This window comes from Delphinapterus leucas, chromosome 20, assembly GCF_059928025.1.
Source record: "Delphinapterus leucas isolate spDelLeu-1000000601 "Yukka" chromosome 20, BTC_Dleu_Yukka2, whole genome shotgun sequence".
Lineage (NCBI taxonomy): Eukaryota > Metazoa > Chordata > Mammalia > Artiodactyla > Monodontidae > Delphinapterus > Delphinapterus leucas.
The window spans coordinates 30,123,241-30,145,328 of record NC_143148.1 but is presented as its reverse complement, the minus strand read 5'-3'; the positions used below and the strand labels follow the sequence as shown (position 1 = coordinate 30,145,328).

Genomic DNA, 22,088 nt, shown 5'->3' with positions numbered 1-22,088 from the left:
GGAGGGGAGGTGGGCCGGACCGGTTCGCCCTGTCCGGGGCCCGCACTCCTCGGCCCCCTCCCCACTCCCGGCTCTGTCCCCGCTCCCAGGTTGAGGGGGGCGTCCGAGGCTCACAGCCCCCCACCAGAGGGTCTCGCGGGCCTGGCCGGCCTCGAGCTATCTGCGAGGTCGGGATTTGGCTCCTGCCTTGCATCATCCCGAGACAGGTTTGTCCAGATTCCCTGCGTGTGCGGAGATGGGTTTCCGCCCCGGGCGCGGGTGCCCGTCTCGGCTGTCCCCAGAGAGACGGGGCCGAGGCTGTTTTCATCTTTTCCCTGGGCCCTGCTCCGTCGCCTCTTAACATGGAATTTAAGGCTGTTCGGGGTGATGTGCCTATTTAGGAACTATGGTACATAGGAGGTAAGCACCGCCCGTCTCTTAAGTTTTGGTTCAGGACAGGTGCGGATCATTTTTATAGGGCCGAGCTACGACTTCTCAGCTGTATGATATAAAGAGAGACAATCATGTGTTGTTTGTACGACCAGACCAGCAGAAATTCTAAAGTTGTTTCGGAATGAGTAGGACGTGCCTTGTGTTTTCTTCCATCTATGTCACTCCTGTTGGAAAAATGCTGTACTGTGCCTGGGTAAAGTAGATAGCTATTAAAGAGTGTAGTTGCTCATGAAAAGCGTGCTACAATTTCTCGATTATGTCGTCGCTGGAAACAAAGGCAGCAGTAGACAATACTTCCTTCTTAAAGACAGGAGGAACTGGGGCTAAGTTTTATTTGATTCTTAAGGGCAAAGTCATAGAATCTTTACGTGTTAGACTTGGAAGGGACCTTACAGGTGACTGATCTACCCCAGTAAATTTACATGGTGGTGAGCGCTGTATCCCAGGGGGACAGGATTCCCTGTTAAATCAGGTCTGTTCAAGATGATGGTTGGGTGCTGCACAATACTCTGGATCTGAAAACCAGTGTTGTTCTTATTTGCACCAAACAGGAACATACACACCCACACAGTTTTGATGTCCCAGCTATTTTGGCTTGTATCATAGTTACCTTTAAAGGCAGATTTGCAGAGAGCTCTCAGCAATAAGTTGCTGCTTACTGGATGTAAGTCATCAGGTAGGTGGGAGAACCAGAATCCTCATTACTTGGATTCAATTATTGGGTGGCATTGTATCTTGGAAAGCAAAGCAGCAGTAATGGGCACTGGTAGGGTATGGGACCCACCTGTGGACGTCATAGGCTCGGCAGAAAACAAATTTTTGCTGATTAGGGACATTTGGTACATGCTTCTCTAATGATTTGCTTCTTACAAATTTTGTAAAATGTTGCTTTAAATTTTTACCCTTTTCACCTTCAGCTTGTTGACTGGTGCAAGTAGGAATTTAGCAGAGCTCTGTTTTAAACATGACCAAGCCTGGGGGAAGTCACCAGAGCAGACAAATTACTGTTCTTATGTTCCACTTGCTGCTTGTCCTTTGCCTCTTCCTTTATATTTTTAGTAAATGACCCACTGACTTTGTGACTTTTGAAACATGCTTTCTTATCCACTTCGCATAATCCTGCTGTTTCCACACTTGAAGCAGTTGGAAAAGGTCGTTTTTTGTTTGTTTTGTGGATGGTCCAGACAGGACCCAGGTCTCCCTCCCCCTCTGTCTCGTATGCTCTGCCTTTGGTTGCTAGTTTTGTTGGAGAGAATCATTCTGTACTTAAGACACTCTCAAATCAGCTCCCTTGGATCTTTAATTGCCATAACCCTAAGAACTGTGATAGACCTTTTGTGTCAGTGGGTACAGTGCATTCTGAACCTGGCTTTCCCAGTAGTTAAATGCCTAGACATTATGCTAGTAGCAGCTGCTGTAGTCCATATCTTTTGCACTTCTGGCGCCAGAGCTGAACTGTGTCACTGAATATTCTGAATCCTGGCCAAGGACTTGGTACACAGATTCCTGTCGGCATTTAAAGATGGGAAAGAAATTGGAGTCAGGAGAGGGAGGGGGTATAGAAGGAAACTGTTTCTAAAGATTTTTCCCCCTAGGTTTTTATAACTACATGTTATATAACATTATACTGTATTTCTGCTTAGAGATACAGATTTAGTTCTTAACTATTTCAGAAGTCTTAACTGTTGGTGTTGGTCTGTTTCTCTGTTTTCCCATCTCATTTTAAGGTAAAGTGAATTCTGCAGACAGAAGAGTTTGATGACACAGACCACTGAATTTCTTTGTTTGGAGTACACGTTATGAACCCTTTCTGGAGCATGTCTACAAGCTCTGTACGCAAAGTAGGTATAGTTGATAAATTTACTGAGGAAACCCATTTGTGTCAGAACAGAGGCCAAAATAATTCATACCAAGGTTGCCTATAATCTTAACAAAATGACCTTGTTTTTCTAGTTTAGGTTTTACTTTTGGGAAACAATTATTTGGTTGATTAAAGTCAGTTTCTGAGACCAAGATCACATCTCAAATAGAAATCATTCTAGTAATCAAAATGCTGTTATTTTGACTTAGGTTATATTTACACATGATGAAATTTGTGACACTTTATTGTAGCAGTCTTTTGACAAACTGCAAGATTTCATGGTTAGAGAAGTGTTGGGCAAGACCAGTCCAATATGGTCAAGTCAGACTTGAGGGCACTGGTTTAAGTTTTCTAAATAAAATACATTTTAGGGAAGCTTAAAATACACACACAAAAAGAAAATGAATGTCACCCATAATTCCACGTGTAAGAGAACACCACTATTAATCTTTTTTCCTGTACACGATGCTGTGTACGCTTTTAACACAGCTAATTCAGGCTTTGACTGCACTTGAGCCGAGGAGATGCCTATGAGACGGCAGTTTAGTCTCTGACTCATTTACCCCTCTGCCTTTGACTAAGAATGACAGTTTATACTGATGATAGTCCAAATGTGCAAACGTGTCCATTAGGGACAAGATCAAAATCAGACCCGTGCAAGTGAGAGAATAGCTTCATTCTTAGTTTCTAACCGAAGCGGTGACATCAGGTAGTGACTGCTTTCAGTCCTCTACACTATTTATTTTGAGATGCTTAGCACCCGCCCTTCTACAGCTAAATGCGAGGGGACCTTTCTAGTCTTGTCTAATTGTGTAGTAAGCCCTTGCCCTCTTTCTGGGGCCACCGGGAGAAAGCATTTCTTTCTCCGTTTCAAGTAAACCCTGTAAATATTGGCCTTATTGTCTTTATGGGATGCATCTGATGAATGAGTTCTCTTATGATGTAGCCTTGCTCCAGCTGTGCTCTGCTCTCTGTAATAGCCTGCCTGCTCAGCAGACTTTCAGCTCATCTTGATCACGGTGCTAGGATGTCCTTGTAAAAGAGCACTTCCAGCTTTTCAGTCAAAGACTAAAGGACATCACGTGCAGTCTTGTGATTTAAGAATCATCCTAACAAATGTTCTCACCGCTTCATCTTGAATAGCGATCTGATGGTGAAGAAAAGACATTAACAGGGGATGTGAAAACCAGTCCTCCACGCACTGCTCCAAAGAAACAGCTGCCTTCTATTCCCAAAAATGCTTTGCCCATAACTAAGCCTTCATCTCCTGCCCCGGCAACACAGTCAGCAAATGGCACGCATGCTTCTTACGGACCTTTCTACCTGGAATACTCCCTTCTTGCGGAATTGTAAGTTCTGAAACTAACTGGTTAACTTTTGAATGACCCTTGAAGGTGAAGAATGAAACTTATTCTGAAGGACTCAGTAAACAGCAGCCATTTAATCTTAAAGCTCAAACCCACCCCCCTCCAGTATTAGCCTTAATGTATATAGGATGGATTCTATTGCTAGCAATATAACCTTTCTTCACCAAGGCCTAAGTGATGTTATATAAATATCCTCTTCTAAAAGTAATGATTCTTATTGAGAGCTTGGCTAAGTAAGATTTAAAGGCAAATGTGTGCTTTAATTTTCATGTCTGTTTTGGAGAGCAAGAGGAGGAGGAAACAGATTTATTAAGCATCCAGGAACTTAATTTTGGTCTACCTTTATATGAGGTGAGGAATTCACCTCTGAAGAGGTTGTTGTAGAGGGTGGGACAGTGGAAGGGTGGCGATCTGTTCTTTCTTGGGTCAAACCCAGCTGGAGGTTTGTGCTCCATTCTGGTGATCACCCTGTAAGAGGCATCTATCCTGACAGACTGAGGAGAGGGTCCCCAAAAGAGATGGTCCCAGGAGGAGATGGTCCCAGTAGGCAGAGGTCAGGAAGCCTGACCTTGGCAGTCAGCAGTTGAAGGAACGGGAACCACTGACTTGGAGAAAACCTGGAAAGTACTTATTAAAGCTGTCTTCACCTGAAGGTCCGTCATTAGAAAGGGGATTTGACTTATTCTATATGACCCCCAGGGGCAGAACTAGGCCATTATGGGGAAGTTTTAAAGATTTGGGCTCCATGTAAGTAAGAACTTGACTAGTCACAGAAGTCAGAAACTGGACTGAAGTTGCACATATCAGTAGTGTGTGAGGAGATGGGCACTTCTGCAGAGTCTAGTGGTGGTGCCACAGTGCTTGGCCCATCAGAGGGGCTCAAATAGTGATTGAGTGCAGATGGCATTTGATTTGCTCATTTGTTATATGGGCAGAACGTCTGGAGAATTAATTCTGAATTTCAGTCATGTAAAACTTCCTTTGTACGTGAAGTTTAATTTTAAAAGCATCCTCCAACCGTCCCTCACTGTGCTAACGTTGTAATGGTCAGAGGGTCTGAGGCCGCAGTGTGAATGGCGAGTGTGATTTGGTAGCACAGGTCCCTTTAGCTTTATAATGGAAGCCTGTGTTTGAGGCGAGGCAGTGAGTTGGACAGGCTTCTATTGTGGCATTAAATCTGCTGTCTGTATTAGGACACAAAATTGCCTTTTTGGCAAACCTCACTGTAGTAGATACATCTGCCAACCATGCTGCTGTTGACATGCTGAATTATAGTGAGTTAAAAATGGAATAACTACTTTAAAATGATTGAAATATAAGTGTGGTAGCAAATAGGTATTAAATAAAAACAGTCAGCTGAGGTCCAATAAGCTGCTTTGCAGTAACATTCAGGATTGGCGGGTTAATGTGTCTTAAGACCCTCAGTCAACATTGTTCTTTTCAAGGTCTGGTCACAGTGTTACTTGTTTAGGCTCATAGCTCAGCTAAAAAAGGAACAGAGCAGAATGGCTGTCAGGTGACCAGGTCCCAGAAGAGCCAGTGCAGCCTCTGTCTTCCCTTGTTTCAGCACCCACCGTTTCCCACGCCACAGCCCACAGAGTTCAAGTGTCTGAGTTGGGGGTAAATTCAGGAGCAGAGTAAAGTGTGAGCGCCTCAGGCTGCCTGCCTTCTACCAGGAACACTGCCGCACCGACTGGTGTTCAAACTTAAAATGACCCCCAAGTGAGGGTAATTCCATGGAATTTTAATGTCTTAATTACCTAAAGTTGTATTTTAAAAAGGCTTTTAAATGTGTGTGGGTAAGATGTGTTGTTCATGGTCACAAGAGCAATAATCGTACAGATACTCGCACTGACCTAAAATTTGATGTCCAGAATTACCTACAGGTTGGTTTCCAAGATGGTGTTTTGGGGAAGCTGATTTCTGGGTGGAAAACTTGATTGTGTATCCCTGTTCGGCTTTAATTTCTTAATCTGGGGCCCTTATTTGGCTGTGTTTCTCTGTAAGCATGTGTTATGAAACCAGTGAACAGGCAGCAGTCAGGGCCAGGTGAGAGATTGTGATGACTCTGTCTGTATGGTTAGAGTATCAGCTGCCCTTCGAGGGACTATTCCTTCTTTCAGAAGATGAACGTGGGTGGTTTGGTCTGTATGTCGTTTCCATCTGTGCAATCTCACTATTCTGCTGCTTCTGTTTTAGTACCTTGGTTGTGAAGCAGAAGTTACCTGGTGTCTATGTGCAGCCATCTTATCGATCTGCATTAAGTAAGAAGGATTCGCTCTTTTTATAGCATATTTGGTTCCTCTGACACAAACTTAGCCCGTAACTGTTTTTATTTTTTCCTACAGTGTGGTTTGGAGTAATATTCATACGGCATGGACTTTATCAAGATGGTGTATTTAAGTTTACAGTTTACATCCCCGATAACTACCCAGATGGTGACTGTCCAGTAAGTTGGGGATACAGTCTGGCTTCTTTTCTTTCTTGGACCCTCCTCACCCTCCTTACTGCAGGAAGAGGGTTTAAGGGGCTTTAAAGATTTCTTGGTTCTTTTCCTGGCCTAATACTTTTATGATTTCAGTTTCCCGAAATGTTTTGTCTACTCAGCAGTCTTTCAGGGGGATTTTTTGCTTTGTTGCATCTTTTGCCATGCCAGCCTCTGCCTTCAGCTTTACTTGTTTCTCTGCTCAGGGTGTGCAAGTGAGGCTGGAAGCTGTAGTACAGCTCTCACTACGTGAATTGCGATTGTTATGCTGTGGTAGAGAAGGGCGACTTTTCCCCTGCTTCACTGCAAAATTTAGTCTTACAGGAAAATGGTGAAAGTAGTTAGGTGTGCCTCTTGAGGCAGCTCTTTGACTTTAAGCAACAAAACTGCCTTGTTCTGAAGCTTCTTTTACAACTTATCCGTGTGGGTTTAATATGCTCCATTGCTTCCATTAAAGGATGTGTCTCTCTTTCAATGTAGCGTTTGGTGTTTGATATTCCCGTCTTTCACCCGCTAGTTGATCCCACCTCAGGTGAACTGGATGTGAAGAGAGCATTTGCAAAATGGAGGTTAGTAAATAAAAGTTTCGTGTGGTGACATAAGCCAGCAAGAGGAAGCCTCCGTAATCCTGCCATATTTCCCTTTAGGCGGAACCATAATCATATTTGGCAAGTATTGATGTATGCAAGGAGAGTTTTCTACAAGATTGATACAGCAAGCCCCCTAAACCCAGAGGCTGCAGTACTGTATGTTACTTTGCTTTGTTATGTAAGATAAATTTGAAAAGATAGCAAAGTAGATTATGTTGGTAACCTTTTGATTTAAACTTTTAACACAGGTACGAAAAAGATATTCAGCTTTTTAAAAGTAAAGTGGTTGACAGTGTTAAGGTGTGCACTGCTCATTTGTTTGACCAACCTAAAATAGAAGACCCCTATGCAATTAGGTAAGTGGTACATTATCAAGATAAAGTACACTTTGCAGTACTGTGCTGCTGTTTTCCAGGTGGCCTTAGAATGGGGATTTAAAAGGAAAGTGTATAATCTGTTAGCCTACCACCTTTCTAACTTGGTATCAGCTTGATTTCTGCTTTCAACGTGGACTGACGCATTGTGCCAATAGCAAGCTATTTAATGACTTTGGTTTCCTCAGGATCCTTGTAATGTGCTCATTCAAATGTAAGGACTTTTCTTTCCAGTTGGAGCCCCTCTTAAACTCCCATACCCCAACCAGCTTACGGACTTGGTGAAAGGAGGGAGACTGAACAGTGTGAGAGTGGATAGTGTGAATGCTGGGTTCCTTGAGCATTGTGTTAGTTTATGCTGAGGAAGGGTGTCTGCAGGAGTATTGAAAACGGAAGCGATGGAGCTCTTGGGCAGCACTGATGTTGCTGTGCATAGTGGTAGTGGTCAAGGGCTTGGGCTCTACGGTTACACTGAGTGACTTTTGCACTTACTGGCTTTGGTGACCCAGAGCAATTATGTAATTTTACTGTGCCTCACTTTCTTCAAGTAATAGGACTTCAGGGGTGGTTGTGAGGCTTAAATGAGCTAACCCATTCATTTAGATAATGTCTAAAACTTACATATTGACAACTTAATAAAGATTGTTCCTTGTTAACTTTTGTTAGGGGAACTGGGTTAAAAATGTAAAAAAAAAAAATGGATGTTAAACAAATTTAGTAAGCTATTTTTTTAATATTTTTCTCTTCCTGAAGCTTTTCTCCGTGGAATCCTTCTGTACATGATGAAGCCAGAGAGAAGATGCTAACTCAGAAAGTAAGTAGATTACCAGTTTGGAAATCGTTAACTCACTGTTTCCTTTCTAAAATATCTTCACTGGAGACTACTCAGTATATACAAATAACTTTTGAGGAAACAAATTTGCACAGTGCTGAAATCCCCTCATCAGTCATTTTTTAATGTCTGTTTTTCATTGTGCCTAGAAGAAGCCTGAAGAACAGCACAATAAAAGTGTTCACGTTGCTGGCCTGTCATGGGTAAAGCCTGGCTCAGTACAACCTTTCAGTAAAGAAGAGAAAACGGTAGCAACTTAAGAGCTGGTGAATCTGGTGCACCGTGCACTTTCCTGCTGGACTTGGGCTAGTAGAGCTGACCAGTGGCAAAGGGCTGCCTGCAGAGTAAAACGGTGTGCGCAGTGACTGGTGTCAGTGTTGTCCGTGTATGCTTAGGTTCTAACAGCAAGTTCTGGAAACCTCTCTTTACGTAATGCATTACTTCTGTCAGAAGTGTCTTCAGGGTGGTTATCTAGTTCAGTACTCCAAATTCTTGGGGACCTGGAGGCTTATGCATTTTTCTGAATATAATGCTAAAGGTAAGTTGCATTCATTTAAACTAATGAAGTAGGCGGAGTTCAGCACTATCTAGTGATTTTTAAATCAGTGGTTTCAGGTGTACATATGTTAGGATATGGAGAGGAGATGTACAGAGAGAGCAGTTTCCATAGCTTATTAGCACTTTTAAGTGGAAGAGCATTTGAACTTCAGTCTTCAGCCTACTGTGTTACTGATATACAAACTGCTGTCACTGAGGTACATATTAGGTGAGTGAGAAGAAACCAGAACACTTGTTCATAGTTTTTTTTTTAAGCAAATTACTTATTGTATTTTTATGGCAGGAGGGAGAAAAAGTGTTAAAACGGTTTCTAATGAAGTCAGATATTTAAATGATGAATGACTAATGTGTTTCGTAGAGACAATAAACCAATAAATGATCGTTCTTTGTCATTTATGCAGGACGTTAAATACCCTTTTCTCAATATAAATAAACAAAGATTAATTTATAAGTGCTTTATTGAAAAATACTTATTTTCATATAAAATTACAGTAGCAGTAAGTATCTTGAGAGGTTTTATAAATATTTTTGCAGAACACTATTCTAATTGAACAGTGTAAGTAAGTTCCATATTTCTTTCAGAGCAATATGAAGTTACCTAGTAACTTTGTTTATACTGATTCAATTTACAATTGAATTTTCTCCCTAATAAGATTATTCATTCAACTTTAAAACTGCTGGAACAATAGTGATTAATAAAGGTATATATAGATAATTCAGTAGCTGTTAAATTAACATTTTCTAATTTGTATAAATGGTACTATGTACTAATAAAAACCTAAATTCTCCAATCTATTTTTTAAACTTCCAGGAACACACCCAAAGATATTTAAAATATATCACCTTAATAAAGACACACGTCTTTTGGATAACTACCTCCTAAAGGAAGAGGTCATAATTTTTCATAATCTCTTAATTCAACTTGATTTAAAATCTTTACTAGCCAGCTGATCCCTATCAACAAAAAATGGAGAATTTAAAACGCATGCCCAAAAGGTAGCTACTGGGGCTTTAACAATTTTTAAAAAGTACAAAAGCATCAAAGAAGATACTGAATTAAGTTCAGCCTAGAAGTTTTGTACTTAATGAAGTTCACATTGTAGAAAGTGCCATTGCAAATATACAGCAAAATCTGGGTTACAAAATCATGCTTTTTACAGCCCTAAAGTGCCACTTCTTATACAGGTTCACTCACACATTGCACACCAGTCAAGCACTTGTCACACTGCACCACACCTAACGGGGAGAGGGAAGAATTACACAAAGGGAATGGGAGACTGGACTAATAACCTAGGACCTTCAAATCTAGGCGCTCTACCTTGTTACCTTTTAGGAATGCAAAAATCTTACACTCCTACCAAGTGTTTTAGGACAAAAATACCTACTTTTGCTTTTCATGAGGGCCAGGTAGGAATGAATTGAAATACAGTTCCTCTGCTGGAACACGCTAACAGAGACCTCTTATACACACGTTTGAGCGCGCTTTGTTCTCTGCAATTCTTGTAGTAGCTTTGCCAAAGAGTTAAAAAAAAAAAATCCAAGTTTGGATTCTAAGCAGCCTTGATGGCAAGCACTGAAAGGTAGGGAAAAAGGCAGTTGGGATAAGTAAAAATATCCTAAGGATACTGGAAGGATTAAGGAAAAGAGCCCCATAATCCAGCATGCATTACATGATGCTGCTAAACAGAGTTTGTGAAAAGACAGTTTCAGTACAACAGACTAACCTCAGTGGGAACCTCGGTCATTAGCTACATCTTGGAGACGGCGTAATAAGGCAGAATGATTTTCTGGGCAAATTCTTTTTGCAGGTGATTCACTTCCATCTTCCAGAAGAATCCCTCTCTTTTTGGTTGGCGTTTCTCCTGTCCGTATCATACTGTTAATTTCTCTCAGTCTCTGGGGGGGGCGGGGGGTTAAAAATAAATATAAAAACTTTAAAATTCTAATACATAGTTCAGTGTTAAGTCAAAGAACCTCAAATAAGTTAAGCGGTTTATCTTGAAGAGTTTGAACATCTTTATAAAGAAACGTACTACCAAATCTTATGTCCTTCCAATTTCACTTCTCAGCTGCCTGACATTGATGACTATCTGGGATAGAGGCAGAGTATTTCTATTTTTTAACAAGCTCCAGAGGTGATTTTGATGTAAGCTTTTCCACAATGTAAGAGTTCACAAATTTATGATTTTTTTTTACAAAAGTTATAGAGCATCACATTGTTATGCCACATTTAATCAGTTTCATACATTTCCATTTTCCTTTTTTTAAAAAATAGCACGACTTTACACAGTATTAGGCCATTTTTCCCCCAGTCTAGTGTTACTCATTTTTTAACAGCCATGGAATTTCACAAGAGAAGCCTTAATTCCCTAAGGCATCCATTGTAGGTAATTTATTAGTATGATCTAGAATTCTAGAATGTATTGATATTAGTTACATGTCATCCTTGGGAGAACTGAGAAAAATTCAGGCCAATTATTTTCTGCATTCTCTGGTTCACATGAAGAACTCGGATTGAGAAAAACTTCGCCAGAGGGCTAGAGAGACTGGATTTATTTATAGGTGCCTTCAGCACTAAGTTTCTCCAAAGCCCCAAAAGTTAGCTATCGCATTATTTTCTGGTAGTTAAAAAAATTTTTTTTCATGTGCTGCTAATGTCATTGTCCATGTTTCCTAGTGGAAAGCATACTGAGCACATTTCATATGCATTTATTATAGGAAATTTCAAATATATACGGGAAAGTAGAAGTGTATAGTGAACCCTCACATGACCATCACCCTACTTCAACAATTTTGGCCAGTCTTATTTGATCTATACCCCTCATTCATTTCTCACCCCCCAGATTGTTTTAAACCAAATCCTAGATATTTATTTTACTTTTATTTTGAAATAATAGGCTTTTCTGAGGTTTTAAATAAAACCACCAGTTTTTCATTATCAGTATATGCACCTTCTCAAATTTCAACCGTCTTAAGAAAGCTTTCCTCTGACTGACTCTTCTACTCTTTGCCTCCCTAAGTCTGCTCTGCACTTCCTATCTCTAGTCTCCCATTTACTTGAATATTCCTTAAATTGTTAACTGTATACACTAATTGTATAAATGTTATTTGTATATAATGTGTATACAGCATTATATTATGAATATACTGTGCAGTGTATAATTGTGTACCTTACTATACATAACACATTAATATACATTAATGTAGAACATACATTTATACATCGTACATTAATATGTATAAATTTATATACAGTACAGTCTATATAATCTAGTACCATCATCAATACCAAAGACATTTAACAGAAATTTAAAGATAAACATTAATGTTAAAGTCAATATTCAGTTTTCCCACTTGTCCCCCAAATATCCTTTATAGCTGTGCTTTTCTATGCAGGATCCAATCAGTCATCATGCCTTGCATTTGGCTGTCATGTCTGTTTAGTCTCCTTTACTCTAGATCAGTACTCTCCCTACCATCTATCTATCATCTATCTCTTCATGATACTGGCATTTTTTTGAGAGTCTAGGCAATGTGTTATATATGTGTTTTTCCTAAGCAATCTTTATAAATACAAATATCACTTAAGGACCTTTAAGATGCAGGTGCACTCCTTAACATAGCATATGATTCCTAGGGATCTAGCCTTACTGCCTCAAGAACTTTGTTTCCCTTCCCTTATCTGCTTCATCCTGGATGCCCTTCCTTCTACGCCTCAGCAATCTGCTAACTTTTCATCCATTAAGGCTTCACTCAAGCTTCCCTCCCCATTGCAGACTGAGGCAGATGCTACCACTTAAATCTGTGCTAATGTGACACTGTCCAAGTGTCCAAAATGCCCCTTTCTCCCCTTAGACTGAGAAGCCAGAGACAGAGACACTTCCTGTCCCAGAAGGAGGCACTTAGTAAATAAATCAGTTAAGGGATCCAAATTTTCCTTCCCTAACAGAAATTTGGAATTTTAAAAGTTTTACAAATGGAATAAAAAAATAAAATTCCAGATTTATAGCAGAATATTCAAATGTACAAAGAGGAAATGGGAGGAATGAAAATCCAGATCCCTTACCCTATTTCCAGCTCTAAAGTTCTCCCCGCAAACCCTTGTTTTTTGCTGCTTTGGGACTTACTGGTCACTCTTCCTTGACAGATCCCATCACTCATGTGAGTACTGAGGGTTTCCCAAAAACCCTGTTTCTAGAATCCTAAGCATTTTGGGGTTAATAAAGGCCAAGATTTATATTAGGCTCACCTTTGAAGGACTGTTGCTGAAGTAGTAGAAAATCTTTTCTCGAGGAGAAAGCATTGCTTCATTTTTATGTGGGGATATGTACACAGGATGATTTTGAGACAGCTGTATTCGGCGAGGAGAGCCTGTTCTTACAAACGGATAGGGAGAGAGTGGAGGAGCATCCATCTGTTTAACAAAAAAAATTTCTAAGAAAGGTAAACGAAATTTGTAACCAGGTGCTTTTTTTTGAAAATGGTTATTTTTATTGAAAGAGTGAAGAGGTATAATAAACCAGTAGCTTTATGAATGGTAGATAGTGATGTATTAGCGGCAAAAATCTAACCTAAGGAAAACCATACAAATAGCAAACATCTAAGTGCTTTGTTTGTGCCAGTCACTGTTTTAAGCATTTTAAATACATTATGTAATTTAATCCTCACAACAACCCTATAAGCAAGGGACTACTTCTAGTCCCATTTTATATATAAGGAAACAAGATACAGAGGAAGTTAAATAACTTGCAGGGTCACCACAACTGGTAAGTTTTGGATAATCTGAACCTATGCAATCTGTCTCATATTACTGTACTTTGTAGGGAATCCAAATATCATCTTGTTTAATGCTTCACAACAGTAGAAATTCTGTTGGTTAAGCCCATCATTTCTGTTAGAGACTTCCTTAGTCTTACTTAACAAAAAGAATTATTTGTAAAACTAGTTTACACAGAAGCAGCTCAAACATAAGTGATTCCTCATTCCTCACAAGTGAAAAAAGTGTGAAATGATCCTCATCAAACTTACTGCATTTGCCTGTGAGTACTTCATGGCAAATGTTTTAATTTGTTTTATGTAGATGTTGTTGTAGAACTGAATAAGGTCTCCCCTCTCCTCCTCTTCCACATCACTGTTGGCACCTGTGAGACGAGTAGGTGTAGGAGGGGCACTGCTAGGCTGTGGAACTGGCAAGGTGCTGCTTGACCTCATGACAGGACTGGAGTCTCTACTGGCTATAACCGGTGGAACAAAAAGTGTTAAACAGGAAGACTGCTAGTGCAGATTGCTTTTAAAAAGAAAATTCAGTAAGATAAGGGTGAATGGCTACCTGCTCTACTTACTGAACAGCAGCAAATGGGCACTCTTATTTTTCATACCAAGGAGCAAAGCACAGATAAGATATTAAATACTAACTTCAGGGCTTCCCTGGCGGCGCAGTGGTTAAGAATCCGCCTGCCAAAGCAGGGGACACGGGTTCGAGCCCTGGTCCAGGAAGATCCCACATGCCGCAGAGCAACCAAGCCCGTGCGCCACAAGTACTGAGCCTGTGCTCTAGAGCCTGTGAGCCATAACTACTGAGCCCACGCGCCTAGAGCCCGTGCTCCGCAACAAGAGAAGCCACCGCGATGAGAAGGCCACGCAATGCAACGAAGAGTAGCCCCAGCTTGCCGCAACTAGAGAAAGCCCATGCGCAGCAACAAAGACCCAATGCAGCCAAAAAGAAATTAATTAATAAAAAAAAAAAACTAACTGTACTACCATGCTATTAATGTAGCAAGGGCTTACTGAGTAGTTTTCATTAATTTACACCAAGCTTTCTAGGACCTGAGCCCTGCATTAAGTGGTATAAACCAACAATTAAGGATAGTGTTTCCATAGCATGGTTTCTGTCAACATGCCACATTTTTCTCGAACTCAAGTCAACAAATGCCTGCCTTCTCCATCCTTTGCTAATCCCTCTAGAGAAAAGTGTTATGCACAATGTGCCTCAAGGCCACGGGATAAAGGACAAACAGCTCTGTGACTAAATTTAGAATTTGGTTTATTGTCCAACAAATCTTTTGCCAATAAAATATTTTCATAGTTTCTACAACAGTAATTTATTAATCCTTAGTCCTAGGCCTAAAAAATAAGAGAAGCTTTTAATTTCATTTTATAAGTTCATAAAGATCCCACTCACTTCTGTCTTTGTTTAGTTCTGTTGGAGAATTCTGATGGCTTCTGCTATCACTGCTGCCAGAATTTCTTCTTTTCCTTTTCCCTTTTATCAGAACACTTCTATACACCTTTAGACAGGGCATGAGAAGGGAACAGAAACGAGTTATTTATTGAGCACATCCTAGACTATGTGACTTTGACATGTTATTTAATTCTCACAACTCCGTATAGTAGTAGTTTTCCTACTCAGGGGAGGTTAATAAATGCAGCCAAGGTTACATATCTATTAAATAACAGATACAGGATTTACATCAGGGCCTGTCAGGCTTCAACTTCCAAGTACTGCCTACAATACTACAGAGCAGTAATAATATGCAATTGTAAAATCAAGTCATTCTAAGTCAAATATCAATACAAAGATCTCAAATACCTACCTACCTCTTGAAACAAATGAATAGCATTAAAGGTAAAATGAGTTTTAAAATTTCACTTAATGCTGTTTTGGTTAAATGTACAGCATTATGTTTCCTAAACCAGACTGAATTCAAGGTGACATAGAATCCAAACACCTTCCTAATTTACATCTATCTTGTGATTATCTGAATTAAAAAGGAATCAGTTATTTCACATCATTACCTTTTGGTGAAAAGAGAACTTAAACTAATCAAGATGTGTAGCTGTCTGTTAATCAAGATGCGTTGCTATCTGTCAGTAATTAAATAAGATTAAAATAAAGACTTCCCTTAAAGTAGAACCTTAGTTTTTTATCCTGGAGAAAAGGCCACAGAATCAACTGTAGTTAACTTTTTTGTATGCCTCAAAGACTTTGATCTTTATTTTCAGCCATGAGAGAAAGTGTAGTAAGTTACCTGGCTCCGGGCCTGCGGCTGAGTCCTATAGCAACGCATAATATTCTGGAAGGACTTGTCTTCTTTTGTGACCTGGCAAAGAATAAGAGTTCTCTGAGAGAGAATTTGACTTCCAGCATAATACTATGAGATGGTCTGTGAACCTGCTCCCCAGTGAAAATTATATTAAAAAACATCATTTAAAGCCTCTGGAAATGGCCCTAAAAGGCATATAACAAATGAAGAAATATATATTCAAGAAAATCTACTAAAATTCAGTAACAACAGAGGGAATAAATGGTATTTGAGCCAAGACCTAGAATAAAAAATTATAGTAACAAAAAATTCATCAGAGGAATGAAACACTAGATTTGAACTGGCAAAAAACACTTAGCAAACCTGAAGATGGAGTTGTGCAATCCAAAGAACAGAGAAAAAAAAAGAATGAGGAAAAATTAACAGAGCTTCAGAGAAATGTGGCACACCAAGAGAGTGTGGGAGTACCAGGAGGAGGGGAGGGAGAGGAGCTGAAAGAAATGTTCAAAGAAATAAAGACTGAAACATTCCCAAATTTATTTTAAAAACAATCTATATATCCACGAATTTTAACAAATTCCAAGTAGGACAAATGCAAAGAGCTCCATACCAAGACATAGAGTAAAAAAGCTGAATGCCAAAGAAAGGGAGAATATCTTGAAAGCATCAAGAGAAAAGCAACTTTTTGCTTACTAGGAAACTCCGATAAAGTAACAGAAAACTTCTCATTAGAAACCATGGAGGCTATGAGACGATGGACAAAGTAAAAACTAAGGATCCAGTATCCAACGAGGTTATCTTTCATAAATGAAAGTGAAATAAATACAATCTCACATAAATATAAAGAAAGAAAATATGCTGCTAGCAGAACCATCTTACATGAAAATACTAAGGAAAGTTCTTCATAATAAAAGTGACCCCAGGACTTCCCTGGTGGCACACTGGTTAAGAATCCACCTGCCAATGCAGGGGACACGCGTTCAAGCCCCAGTCCGGGAAGATTCCACATGCCGCGGGGCAACTAAACCCGTGCACCACAACTACTGAGCCCACGCGCCTAGAGTCTGTGCTCCACAACAAGAGACGCCACTGCAATGAGAAGCCCGTGCACTGCAATGAAGGGCAGCCCCCACTTGCCGCAACTAGAGAAAGCCTGTGCGCAGCAACAAAGACCCAACACAGCCAAATAAATAGATTAAATAAAATAAAATAAAAAAATAAAAGTTAAGTGACCCCACACAAATTCAAATACAAGTGAAAAAACAAAGAGCAATGGTAAAGATTGTTATGTAACTGGAAAGGCAGTATAAAATGCATATTTCTTCTCTTAACTGATTTTTTAAAAATTGTATAAAACAACATACATACATGAAGAAACGTGATATATATATTTGCCAAAAACAGCACAAAGGAGGAGATTAGGAGGAAAGCTATTCTAGGCTAAGGAAATGACTCCAGATGACAACTCAAATCCCCAGGAACCAACAGAGAGAAATAAGGTAAATAAGTAAATAGTGAATAAGGTTAACATGATAAAAGCTATAAATAAATACTTGCACTCCTTTCTTGTCTCAGCTCCTTTAAAAGTCATAAAAATATTAAATAATAACAATGTTTTTGAATTTATAACATTCATGGATATAATATGTGTAACAATACTACCACTGTATAACAAAAAGGAAACAGTTACATAGAAGTAACACTTCTATATCTCACTGGCATTCAGTTACTATAAATTTGAAGCTGGTTTTCATAAGTAAAGATGTATATGTGGGGGTTGGAGGAAGTGGGGAGATGCTGATCGAAGGGTACAGATTTCCAGTTATAAGATGAATAAATTTGGGGGAACTAATTTGCAGCATGATGACTATAGTTAACAAACTGAATTGTATACTTGAGAGTTGCTAAGAGAGTTGATCTTAAATATTCTTACTACCAAGAAAAAGTAGCTGGGTGGTAATCATAATACAATATATACATGTATCAAATCATCACACTGTACATTCTATACTTATACAATGTGATATGTCAATTATATATCAATAAAGATGGGGCAAAAAAATGGGGGGGGGAATAGAGCAAAAAGAAAAAGAAAAGTATATGGTAAGCCTCAAAGAAACCACTAAGAAAAATAAAGTTTAAAAGTCATCACTGAGGGCTTCCCTGGTGGCACAGTGGTTGGAAGTCCACTTGCCGGTGTGGGGGGTGTGGATTCGTGCCCCAGTCCGGGAGGATCCCATGTGCCGCAGAGCGGCTGGGCCCGTGAGCCATGGCTGCTGGGCCTGCATGTCCGGAGCCTGTGGTCCATGGCGGGAGAGGCCATGGCAGTGAGAGGCCCGCATACCGCAAAAAAAAAAAAAAGTCATCACTGAAATTAAAATGCCATGAATGCACATGAAAATGAAAGCAGTAAAGGAGGAAGACAGTATCTGAAAGACATGAGACATACATAAAAAACAAAAAGTAAAATGATAGATGTAAATCCAGTTACAACAATTATGTTAAAATATGAATGGATTAAACAACAAAATCAAAGGCAGAAATTGTCCGACTAAAGAGATCCAACTATACTCCCTATATAAGAGACACACTTTACATTAAAACAAACAAACAGATATGAAAGAAAATGATGGAAAGAAGGTATATCATGCAAACAGCAACCCTAAGAAAGCTGGGTGGCTATACAAATATCACACTATAAAACTGACTTTAAAACAAAAAAGTTACTAGAGATAAAAAGGGACATTTCATAATGATGAAGGGTCAATCCATCAGAAAGGTACAACAATTAAAAACACACATGCAAAAAAACAAAAAACAAATGCACCTAATAACAGAGTACCAAAATATATGAAGTAAAAACTGACAGAAATGAAGGGAGAAATAGGCAATTCAATAATAATATTTAGAGAGCTCAATACCCCACTTTCAATAATGGATGGGTACTAGATAGAAGATCAACAAAGAAACAGAAGACTTTAACACTATAAAAAACACTAAAAAACCTTACAGACATCTATAGAACACTCCACCCAACAATAAAATACACATTCTTCTCAAGTGCATACTGAACATTCTCCAGGATAGACCATATGCTAGGCTACGAAGCTTCAATAAATTTAAAAGGATTGAAGTAATTAATACAAAGTATGTTTTTTGACCACAATGGATTGAAACTAGAAATCATTAACAGAAATTTGGGACACTCACAAATATGTTGAAATTAACACACCTAGGTAACCAGTAAGTCAAATCAAAAGAGAAATCAGAAAACACTTTGAGATGAATGAAAATGAAGACACAACATACCATAACTTATGAGATGCAGCTAAAGCAGTGCTTAGAGGGAAATTTATAGCTCTTAATGCCTATAGTAAAAAAGAAGAAAGATTAATTACCTAACCATTCATCTTAAGACACTGAAAAAAGAAGAGCAAAAACTAAGCCTAGGGAATTCCCTGACGGTCCAGGGGTTAGGACTTGGTGCTTTCACTGCTGACAGCCTGGGTTCGATCCCTGATCAGGGAACTAAGATCCCACCAGCCGTGCAGCACAGCCAGGAAAAAAAAAAAAAACTAAGCCTAAAGCAAGCAAAAAGAAGGGAATAATAAAGATTAGAGCATATAATAATAAATGAAACCAAAATCTCGTTCTTTGACAAAATCAACAAAATTGATAAACCTTCAGCTACACTAAGATAAAAAGAGAGATTGTTAAATTACTACTGACAAAGAATAAAAAGGACTAAAAGGAATATTATGAACAACTGTGTGCCAACAAATTAGAAAGCCCAGAGGAAACAGACAAATTCCTAGGAAGACATACACTACCAAAATTGATTCTAGAAGAAACAGACAATCTGAATAGACTCATAACAAGAAAAAGAATCATCCATCAATAAACTACCCATAAAGAAAAGCATAGGTCCCAAACGTTCATTGATCAGAAAGTGAAATATGGTTAAGATAGCAATATTCCCCAAATTGATCTACAGACTCAACATAATCTCTATCTGAACCCCACCTGACTTCTCTGTGACAAGAAGTCAGAACTGACAAATTCATAAAGAATTTCAAGGTATTTAGACTAGCCAAACAAACCTTGAAAAAGAAGAAAAAAGTTACCAATGTTAAAACTTGAAACGTTTGTTTTAAAATGGGTAATGTTATGTGAGTTTCGCCTCAATAAATTATTTTAAAAAACAAAGTCAGATAATAAAAAGCGTTGATGAGAATGTGGAGAAATAAGGACCTTCATATACTATCAGTGGAAATGTAAAATGGTGCAATGACTTTGGAAGACAGTCTGGCAGTTCCTCAAATAAACATAGAGTTTACCCTATGACCCAGCAATCCACCCTAAGGTATATACGGAAGCGAAATGAAAAGATGTCCACGCAGAAACTTGTATACAAATGTTCATAGCAGCGTTATTTATAATAGCCCCAAAGTAGAAACAATCTAAATGTCCATTACTGATGAATGGTAAACAAAATATTATATATGCATACAATGGAATACCATATTCCAAAATTGACTGTGGTGATTGTCACACATACCTATGAATGTACTAAAATCCACTGAGCTGTGCGTTTTAAATGAGTGAATTATACGGTATGTGAATTTTATCTCAATAAAGCTGTTAAAAGTGTTCTGAGAGTAAGGAAGTAGCATCTTTACTTTTTCCTTTAAATTCCTAATGGTACTCACCTTTGCCATCACATAAATGGCACACATTAACAACTGGTCCAGATGTCTGTCCATCATAAGTTCAGGACACTGAATTATGGAGAATTCAAAGCAGGTCCAGATTTTTTTCCTCAGTTCATCTGAAATATCCAATTTAGCACAAAGGTCCCGAAGACGGACACCTGCTAAGTGATAAACCTAGTAGATAAACAAAAATATCTCAAACTTTGTTTATCTAACCCTTGTATTTCCCAAGCTCTAGAACTGGTAAGGGTACATTTTTCTTTAGAAAAATTACCTTTCTAAAGAAAAGCGATAAAGAGCTGGTCTTCCTGGGTCTAATATTGCTGCTGGTTAAAGGTAGGCCTTGTTTCTGCTGTTGTCCACCTGGGGAAATCTGTTGAATGGCCACCTGACCAGGGACTTGCAAGGTCGTTCCTGTCACCTGTTGAGAGCTTAAACTTCCAGCCAGGGCCTGAGCACTGAGGGGCTGGATGGAGCCAGTCACAGCTTGTGCCTGCCCCCCAACATTGACTTGGACTGGGAAGAATGTTATTCCTCCATTTTCATTGGCAATGCCTAAAATTTGTTTCAGAGAAAAAAAGCATGAAGAAAATGTTGATACTATAAGATTCTCCAGGCAGAGGTTTTCAATTATTTCCCCTCCCAACCCCTTTCCCCCACTCTTCTCTCATATCATCATTCCAGCCAAATTTCGAGTAACTTTCTAATAAGTGCCACAGAGAAGGAACGCAATATTCAACTCTGCCTTCCTTACCTTGTACAGGAATAGTCACTGTTTGTCCATTGTTGGCTGTGACAGTGGCTGTTGCCATGGTGACCAAAGTCTGTCCAGGAACTGGTGTGACAGAAACAGCTTCCCCAGATACATTCTGCACAGGGACAGCATTGACTAGAGGCTGTGGGGGGATGCGGCCAGGTGTCCCTCCATCAGTGGGGCTATCATTCTCAACAAATAGCCGCCTTCTGGTAGAGCTGGCTGTTGGGGAGCTGTACCTATCGTATAATGTGGTTGGAGACGTTATGCCTAGGGTTAAAAAAAAAAAAAATCACTTAACTCAAGGAGACAGATCTGACTTCCATCCTAGAAGTGATGTTCACAACTAATTAGTGTTTGAAATACTATATAATCAAAAAACAAAAATTACAGGAGTCACATCATAGCTACATTCAATAAATGAAAATTCAACTGAATACTATTAAGAGCAAAATTTAAAGGAAGGATTTTTCTCTATGTGTCTCACAGTGTTCCCTTCTTCACTCCACCTTTTGCTAAATCAAACTAGACTTTGCCCTCCACTACCACAGGGTCCTGAGGACTGAGGGGCAATTTAAATAATTTTCTATTTTTCTACCATATCCAATTTCTACAGAACACTCATGTAAGATGTGATTTCACTGTAAAGATACTACTTGATAAGACTTGATGGATTTGATATTACTATGTATCATCTGGGAGCATTTACCCCCTGTTTTATGCATTTTCATCTTTGTCATTTTTTACATGTAGAAAGTTACTAAAATTCAATTCGGTTCTTTAGCAAGAATGGACATACATGTTTTGGATTCAATTAAGCTTAGTTTATTTTTTTTTTAAACAACTTTACTGAGATATGATTCACACATATTTCACCCACTTAAATTGTACAATTCAGTGGTTCTGGGTATATTACTAGCTTTCTAAAATTGTGGTAAAATACGTATAGCATAGGACTTGGCATTTCACCCGCTGTTAAGTGTACAGCTCAGCGGCACTGCATTCACAGTGCTGTGCAAACACCAATAACATCTTTTCCAAAGCTTTTTCAACATCCCACACGGAAACTCTGTTAACCAT

General features: G+C 39.1%; 2 protein-coding genes across 12 annotated transcripts in view; one reads left to right on the top strand and one right to left on the bottom strand.

Annotated features, from left to right (window-relative positions):
- The first annotated feature begins 227 nt into the window (after positions 1–227).
- AKTIP (AKT interacting protein) overlaps positions 228–22,088 on the top strand; it is a 54,480-nt gene continuing 32,619 nt past the window's right edge. For 5 of the 9 annotated variants that reach the window (XR_016390972.1, XM_089903050.1, XM_089903053.1 and 2 more), the window contains exons 1-8: positions 2,160–2,273; positions 3,437–3,642; positions 5,860–5,924; positions 6,009–6,109; positions 6,626–6,714; positions 6,793–6,891; positions 6,984–7,091; positions 7,863–7,923. Coding sequence is in view for 8 of the 9 variants with exons in the window: in XM_089903050.1 (XP_089759176.1) it covers positions 2,232–2,273; positions 3,437–3,642; positions 5,860–5,924; positions 6,009–6,109; positions 6,626–6,714; positions 6,793–6,891; positions 6,984–7,091; positions 7,863–7,923 (771 nt within the window). In the remaining variant the exon portion in view is untranslated. Of the gene's footprint in view, positions 400–2,159; positions 2,274–3,436; positions 3,643–5,859; positions 5,925–6,008; positions 6,110–6,625; positions 6,715–6,792; positions 6,892–6,983; positions 7,092–7,862; positions 7,924–8,090; positions 8,881–22,088 lie in introns of those variants that run through there. The other 4 variants (XM_089903049.1, XM_022555081.3, XM_022555077.3 and 1 more) reach the window with 4 other exon arrangements.
- RBL2 (RB transcriptional corepressor like 2) overlaps positions 2,520–22,088 on the bottom strand; it is a 51,827-nt gene continuing 32,258 nt past the window's right edge. The window contains exons 15-23 of one of the 3 annotated variants that reach the window (XM_089903048.1): positions 21,009–21,278; positions 20,529–20,809; positions 20,252–20,428; positions 15,528–15,599; positions 14,681–14,786; positions 13,528–13,733; positions 12,749–12,913; positions 10,224–10,395; positions 2,520–3,440 (exon numbers count right to left, since the gene is read on the bottom strand). In XM_089903048.1, the coding sequence (XP_089759174.1) occupies positions 10,225–10,395; positions 12,749–12,913; positions 13,528–13,733; positions 14,681–14,786; positions 15,528–15,599; positions 20,252–20,428; positions 20,529–20,809; positions 21,009–21,278 (1,448 nt within the window). In that variant the 3' untranslated portion in view covers positions 2,520–3,440; position 10,224. Of the gene's footprint in view, positions 10,396–12,748; positions 12,914–13,527; positions 13,734–14,680; positions 14,787–15,527; positions 15,600–20,251; positions 20,429–20,528; positions 20,810–21,008; positions 21,279–22,088 lie in introns of all 3 variants that reach the window. The other 2 variants (XM_022555076.3, XR_016390971.1) reach the window with 2 other exon arrangements.